Source organism: Antrostomus carolinensis, unplaced genomic scaffold, assembly GCF_000700745.2.
Source record: "Antrostomus carolinensis isolate BGI_N321 unplaced genomic scaffold, ASM70074v2 scaffold40482, whole genome shotgun sequence".
Classification (NCBI taxonomy): Eukaryota; Metazoa; Chordata; class Aves; order Caprimulgiformes; family Caprimulgidae; genus Antrostomus; species Antrostomus carolinensis.
The window spans coordinates 31846-39330 of NW_010299578.1; the positions used below are offsets into that span (position 1 = coordinate 31846).

General features: G+C 40.6%; 1 protein-coding gene across 1 annotated transcript in view; it reads right to left on the reverse strand.

The window, feature by feature from the left end:
- CARS1 (cysteinyl-tRNA synthetase 1) overlaps positions 1-4164 on the reverse strand; it is a 30647-nt gene extending 26483 nt beyond the window's left edge. The window contains exons 1-3 of the mRNA XM_029083715.1: positions 4089-4164; positions 1457-1702; positions 615-638 (exon numbers count right to left, since the gene is read on the reverse strand). Of these exons, the coding sequence (XP_028939548.1) occupies positions 615-638; positions 1457-1702; positions 4089-4164 (346 nt within the window). The remainder of the gene's footprint in view (positions 1-614; positions 639-1456; positions 1703-4088) is intronic.
- Positions 4165-7485: the final 3321 nt, after the last annotated feature.

Below are 7485 nucleotides of genomic sequence, written 5' to 3' on the forward strand. Positions count from 1 at the left end.
AAAGATAAATCTGTAAAGCTTGCTTTACTTACAACCACACTAAACATAAGAAAAAACCCAGATACTGCACCCTAAAGTTCTCAGTTTGCGAGTTAGGTGTCACGTTATATCCACTACATGGACACCAAGGGCAAACTGCAAGGCATACTGTTTAGTCTGTTCAAAGACATCTCTGCCAGCTATATTCTTCCCTCTGGTTGAACTGAAGTTCATTTGCTCTAATCCACCCCCTGAGCTCTCTGATACACCCAAAAACCACCAACAAAATATCCAAGGTCCAAGAAGTGTGGCAGATTCACATGTCATTTTCATAGTGAACGCTGCAGAACACCATTTCAGGACTTCTGAGACATATGTACAGATCATGAAGATAACCAGACATAACCCTTCAGAAAGAGAGACTTAACAATAAAGACTTCATGGACAGGAAAACAGAAACCTTTTCTCTTGTTGCTCCACCCTGACCCATGAAAGTCTGCAGACAAATTGTAGTTAGTGGCATTAAATCTGCTATCAGAGCTAGCAGTACAGCTCAGATCACTTCAGTGCTGAAAGGGAATCAATAACCAGCACAAATGCATGCAGGCACACACACATAGATAGAAACTACTCACAGCAGTCTGGTTTTAACTGCTGGCCTGCTAGGAATTGAGAACACATGATGAGAGGTTGTGAGAAGATGGCACTGGAGTCATATTAGTCAACAACCATCAGCAAGAATGACAGACATTATGCATACATTTGTAGGTGTTGCAAGCGCTATACAACAGCTCTGTGTTATTATTATTAATTATTTCATTACTCCCTGAGCAAGGATCTCACTATAAAGCAATTAAATTAGACAAGCTTATTGGTAAACAACTCGGGAGAGTGATGCAACTCCCAAAAATGCCAGCACCCATGCTTACGCAATGACCTAAATTAACTGGTTAGTATTTCCTCAAATCATCAGCAACGCCTAAAGTACCAGGGTTAAAAAAGAACCCTAAATATTCTTTCTGAAATTCAGTGTTAATAGCCATCATAAAAGGCGGTATTTGGTTTACTTTATTATGAATTTGTATACAACTATTTAGTTACCCTCGTAGGGAAAAAAAAAATAAAGTGGACTGAATAAATCTTGATATTTTAAGGAACAAACCAAAACCCACATCCTCTTTTACAATCCAATGGTTAGGTTTTTAAAGAACATACACATAACCGAATTCTGCACACTGAGGAATTTTAAAATCAAAGAAATGTGGAAACAGAGCTTTAACATTCCAATACGTCAGGATCTCTGAATTACATGGTAACTGTATGCAAGAAGAATTTCATGACCTCAAATACAAGTTGATATGGTAAATTTTAAAGCGTGCAAGAGAGTATGAAAGGGAACTTCTAGGAATTCTCAGCAATAAAAACCAATACAACGTCCGCTAGTCTATAACCTGTGCACCAGTTTTGTATTACTCACTTGTTTGAAGTTTACAAGGTTCATTTTTTTCACTGCTGCCATCATAGATTGCTTCTATGTGTCTGTACCACCGGACAACATGGATATACTGGTCCACAGGTGGCCCCGAAAACTTTCTGAATACCTCCACATCTGCATGTGAAAATGTGAACCCCTGGATATAACTACGAGTGCTCAGGTACTCGTTCAAAGCCTCCACCCTGGCTTCCTCTTCACTAATGCTCAGAATAAAACTGTAGCTGGAAGCTGTAAAGAGAGGCACAGGACATCTGGTCAGCATTAAAAGAAGAAGAAGATCCCATGACCAAAATATATCCTTATACTATACATCTCCTGCTCTAAATTAGCTCTGGCAACTGACAAGAAATTTCAGAAAAAAATATACTCAATACAAGCTACTGAATAACTTTATATATTTCCTATTAATAGGATTAAGTTCATGCTTTGTAACTTTTTTTTTTTGAGACATCTTTACCAACAGTAATAAGGACAAAAGCACAGGTCCTTTTCATGAGGAAATATTATCTACTTGAAATTGGAGAAAATTCTTCACAGACAGCAAACCTAATCAGTCACTCTTGCCCCCACTCCTGAAACACTCAACCTGCAAATATTTTAAAATTATTAATTTTAAACACTGTGGGTAGGCTGTGAATACATCTACCGAAGTTGAGCATATCCTTAAATCTTTGCAGGACTGGTGCCTGCGTGGAAACTCCCAGCATGATGCTCAGTTACCTCTACTTGCTGTAACAACTCAAAATTTAAGCTGTTGACGTGTATTCCTACTTCTCCTATACCACTTTCCCTCCTCAGACATATGGATAATAGTTAAAGTAAGAAAGATGTACACAAGTGAACAGAAAGGATATTGGATCACGCTCCTCCCTTGCAATTTTTAAATTCCATTATTTATTTGGTATACAGGCAAAGCAGGTTCAATTATGTCTCAACTCTACAAAGGCAGGGACAGGGAGGAAGCAGCAGAAGGGTTCTGAGACGCAGTAGGGATGCTCACAGTAATGGCAAGCCCTGTGCAAGTCAGTGGGTACTAGGCACTGCGGAAGTTACAGCATCTGAGCCAGCGCTGGCTGTAGGTAAACCCAGCATTCAGATTTTCCTACAGTGATTCAACATTTGCAACTCCATTCGTGTTCAAAGTACTGTATAAACATTAAGCCAATATCCTGCTTAGGTAATCAGCCAAGAAGGTAATTTAAGACGCAGTCAAGGTCATAGCGCAATAAAGTGAGGGAGGCAGTATGAGAACACCTGCCCCTGCTCCCAAACCCCGACAGAGACCACGAGTGCTGCTTCTTACACCAGCACAAACATCTTCTGCACCAGTAGCTCCCAAAGAGTTGGAGGTGCTCACAGACCAATGCTCTTGGAAAGGGAAGGATGAAAGGAAATGGGGAAGCGATGGCTAGGAGAGGATGTGGGGAACTGCAGAACTGAAAAGTTTTTCCCAGTATCATCAGTGAAGACTTTAAAAGTGGCTCATTTCCTCTATGGGAATCAATCATTAAAATATTCTACAGGAACGAAGGATGACAGGGAAATCGCAGCTAGATATCAAATAGATTTGTGTTTGACTCTTTTGGGTGTAACCGAGATATAGTGGCATACCAGCAGAACTAATAACAAAGAACAGTGATTAAAAAAAAAATATTTAAAAAAATCAAAGTCACAAAAGATATTTAAAATTCATACAAAAAAGATTGATGTAAAGTCTCAGTCCCTCTCAAGGGCTATCCATGTAATTGTTCACTATAAATAAGGAATAACAAGTAAATAATGGTTCATAAGTAGACCTTATGGACTTGCCTTACCCAGCTGAATGGGATTCAGCTTCAGCTCACATAGTTAATTTTACTATAAACTTCTCAGGCTCCTAAATATTTACTGATGTTTATCATCATAGAACTTCACATGTTTATACACATGAAATAGTTTGAAATAGTTATGTTCATTAACTACGGAAACATAAGACACAAGTCTTCCTTGAATGTGAATTTTGTATCCATGAATCATATGAGGGAGAAGGCCAAAAAAATGTATTGCAGGAATGATCTGTGTAGAAATGAAACTATATCTCAAAGAAAAGATCTTTCAAGATCTATTGCAAGGAAAGCAACACTCAATTTGCAAAGCATTATTAGGGTTATTATGACCATTATTCACACACCTAAAGGGAAGCAAGTCAGTGTATCTGAAACAATGTAAGTGCTTTTCAACCACATCTGTAAACCAATCTGCAAGGGAAGTTGCTCAAACTTACACACAAATACAACAAAGAAGACAGAACTCACCCAAGCTAATTTCAGTAAGGAGAGATGCCAAGTACTACCTGTGAATGTCGGTACCAGCTCAGCCCTGATAAGCAGAGCAGCCAAAATTACTTTGAACAATCTTGGCACGCATATTAATACTTGAAATTATAAAGTTTGACGTTATGTCTAGTTGCAAGAGCAACAGCAGACTTGAAAGTGTAATACATCAAAGAAAGCAGTTAGCCCAGGGGACCGAACAGGAGGATGTCTTTATGTTGAGACTGATCCCTGACTCCAATTCAGCCTGATGCAGGTCCATGAGTGTTCACGCCGGCGAGTGCAGTACAGCATGAACAGACCTGGGCAGCTGTTGGCAGGGTTTCGCAGCACAGCAGCAGCAGAGCCACAGCAGCCTCGAGCTCCCAGCAGGCTCATTGTACCAATACAAGTTTCCCACATTGGTTTCACAGGCTGTGCTGAGTTCCAAACTTCTTTTTCTAGACTGACGACTCCTTTTCAAACCAGGACAGCTAGTTTAAAGCTAGCACAGGTGTGTCCTACCCTCTGCTGCAGTCAGATGCAGAGGTACGAGCAAATTTGCTGTGTTTGAGAGACTGCTGAGCGATCAGTGCAATTCTGCAATACCTCTGAGCATCCAACTTCAGCACATACAGGACAAAAATCATTCTCACTTCTGGCATTCTTGTGAGTAGCTCCAAACTGGAACTGAGGGGAGACCTCATTAATGTTTACAAATACGTAAAGGGCGAATGTCAGGAGGATGGAGCCAGGCTCTTCTCAGTGATGCCCAATGGTAGGACAATGGTCAATGGGTGTGAGCTGGACCACAGGAGGTTCTGCTCAAATTTGAGAAGAAACTTCTTAACAGTGAGGGTGACAGAGCCCTGGGACAGGCTGCCCAGGGAGGGTGTGGAGTCTCCTTCTCTGGAGACATTCAAAACCCGCCTGGACACCTTCCTGTGTGATCTCATTTAGGTTCCTGCTCTGGCAGGGGGGTTGGACTGGATGATCTTTTGAGGTCCCATCCAATCCCTAATATTCTGTGATTCTGTGATTCTCCTAAAGCACAGGGTGCTTGCCTGGGAAGACATAATGAATATGGTAACACTATCTTTTGGAAGGCTGTATACCACAGGACCATTTCTGCTCAAGAAAAAGAAATCAGTCAAAACTATCTTTACATAAAAGTCTGTTCCATTTTCATTTCTATCACTACTAAAAACAAGAGTAGTAATCTACAGAAACTTGGTTTTCTGTGATTTATACTCTGCACCCTCAGTTCCCCTCCTCAGTGTTTTACAATGCCTTTAATTCATCACACCCTCCAACTGAAATATTTCCTGGTACCTAAGTGCTTCATCTTCTCTCCCCATACACTTCAGTATTTCCATCCTCCCATACAGCTCCAACCCATCTTTGCTCAGTCTGACAACTGTGTGCAAGAGGCAGCCCACTGTCAAACGTAATTAATACCCATCAATGGATTCAAAAACTATTGAGGGAGAAGGGACAATGGACATATAGAGGTCCAACCTATTTTACCCCTGTTGTGTTAGGAAACCAGGCTAAGAAATAGCCCTTCTCTCTGACTGCAATTTTTTTTCCCCTCCCAAAAAAGAAAAATGACAGTGGCTAGTACTCAATTGCACTAGGAAGTGTCTTCTTGACAACAGAAACCCAGGGGTATTACAGAGCTGTTGTTGCATAACCCTGAATGTTATTAACTCATGGGAATGGAATGATCTGTAGACATCAAATCATATCACACAACAGCAACTTTGGTCAGAAAACAAGCACTGAACACGAGCACAGGAAAGGTAGCAAAATAAACTTGAAAATCATATGAATTAATGTTAATAATCTACCACTCCCCCTGCATTAAAAAGTTGTTTCAAAAAAAAAAAAAATCCACTGTGGACAGGAATTAATGCAGTTCTCATACAATAATCATCGGTGTACGATCTCTTTGGATGATACAATCATCACACATTCTTCTCTCCATGCATGGAGTGCTTTGGAGAATACTGAAGGACACGGGGAATTTGCCTGCAAGACTGCAGCAACACACAGACTCAAAGGCATAAGATCGCTTTGACGTTTTGTTTGCCCATAGAATACCTTTTGAAGTTTAATCAAGATGTTTAATCCACACAATACCAAATTTCATGGAATTTTTTCACTTTTATTAATTTGAAAACTAAAACCTCAGTTCCTTTAAGGTGTTGACAGCAACATAAATACAGAAGAACCATAAAGTAGGCACTAAGCTAGATGACACAAAAACAATGAGTTACTTTGCTTCAGGGAAAAAATGGGTTTCCTGGGCTTCCCTGAACCTGCTAACCTTGTCAGTCATAATTAGATGACAACTGAAATGTTCTGGGATTTCTGCAGAGGCATTCTCTGAGAAGAAGCTTTAGACATTTCTGAGTATTTTAAAATGTCATTTCTCTTCTAACTTGGCTTTCACAAATTGAAAACAACTCATAAAAGGTAAGTGTAACATGTCTCATTATTAATATGGCTCCGGACTGGTCATTTATCATTCTGGCTGGCCACTCTGGCAGCTCTGGAAGGAAATCCAACTATCTGCTCAGTCAAGATGAATTATCCTTTTCCATAAAAATTTCAGAACTGAACCAATGCAGCTATCCCATCTATGCAAGACACATTGTACACACAGAGAGACAAAGGGCTTTTCAAGACTCACACACAAGGATCAACAGACTTTCAGCAAAGCAGGATTTTTAAGATAGGAGTATCCCACCAAGGAAGAGCTTGTCAGTCCTAGTCACTTTAGACCTGTGAGTTCCACTTTTCCTGAACCGAAACTGAATGTAACAATCACAATCTAAGTAAAAAGCAAATACTACTTGCTCAGTAAAAAAACATAACTAAAAAAGTTTCTTAAAGCACTCCTGAACTGAGCCTCTGGTGGGGTTTTTTCCCTCCCCTACCTTAACTAAGATACTGAAAACACATCTGAAAAAGCCAGTCCCTTGACAAGAATAAATGTTTCCGGACTCCTTTACACAGGAACATTACTTGTGATGAACAAACAGGAAAGTAACTTTCAGTAAAGAAGAAAAAGGGGTAAATCTCTGACTCTACAGATCCTTAACTGGAATGACAGAAATTTCCAACCCCTTACACACCATAATGGTATTTCATACTTGTATGACTGGTATGCCAAGTTTCCATTTGTTACAGTAGTGCCAAAAATTACAGGACTACCCTGGCCCTCCTTCCATATGGAAAAGCGGAACCCATCATTAAAACACAATCACAAAAAAGTCCAGAAATGTCAAAAAAGTTTAGACATGAGTTCAAGGGAGAACACAGGTGACTAGGAAAGACAGCAAGGGAGACAGAAGCAGGCAGAAGAGAGGAGACGATGTAGTGATAAGTGCACAACTAAGTGGTCTGGCCACCACCTAACATCTCTCTGAACCCATCCAGCTGGAAAACAGCTGCTTCTAAACTTCAGGACCGAGAAGCTCCGAGGTTTTTTTCCACAAATCACCATGAACCTTTACATTAGAGGCAAAGCACGATGTGGACCACCCCCCACGGTCTTGCAAAGCACCAGAGACCCTCTGCTCTATAGCCACCAGTGTCAGAGATGCCACCAACACCTACAGATCCACATTTCCCCACGCATCACACGCCGCACTTTGAACTGGCACTCCGAATTGGCATCAGCAGCTGTTTACATGTCACTCACGGCTGAGGGAT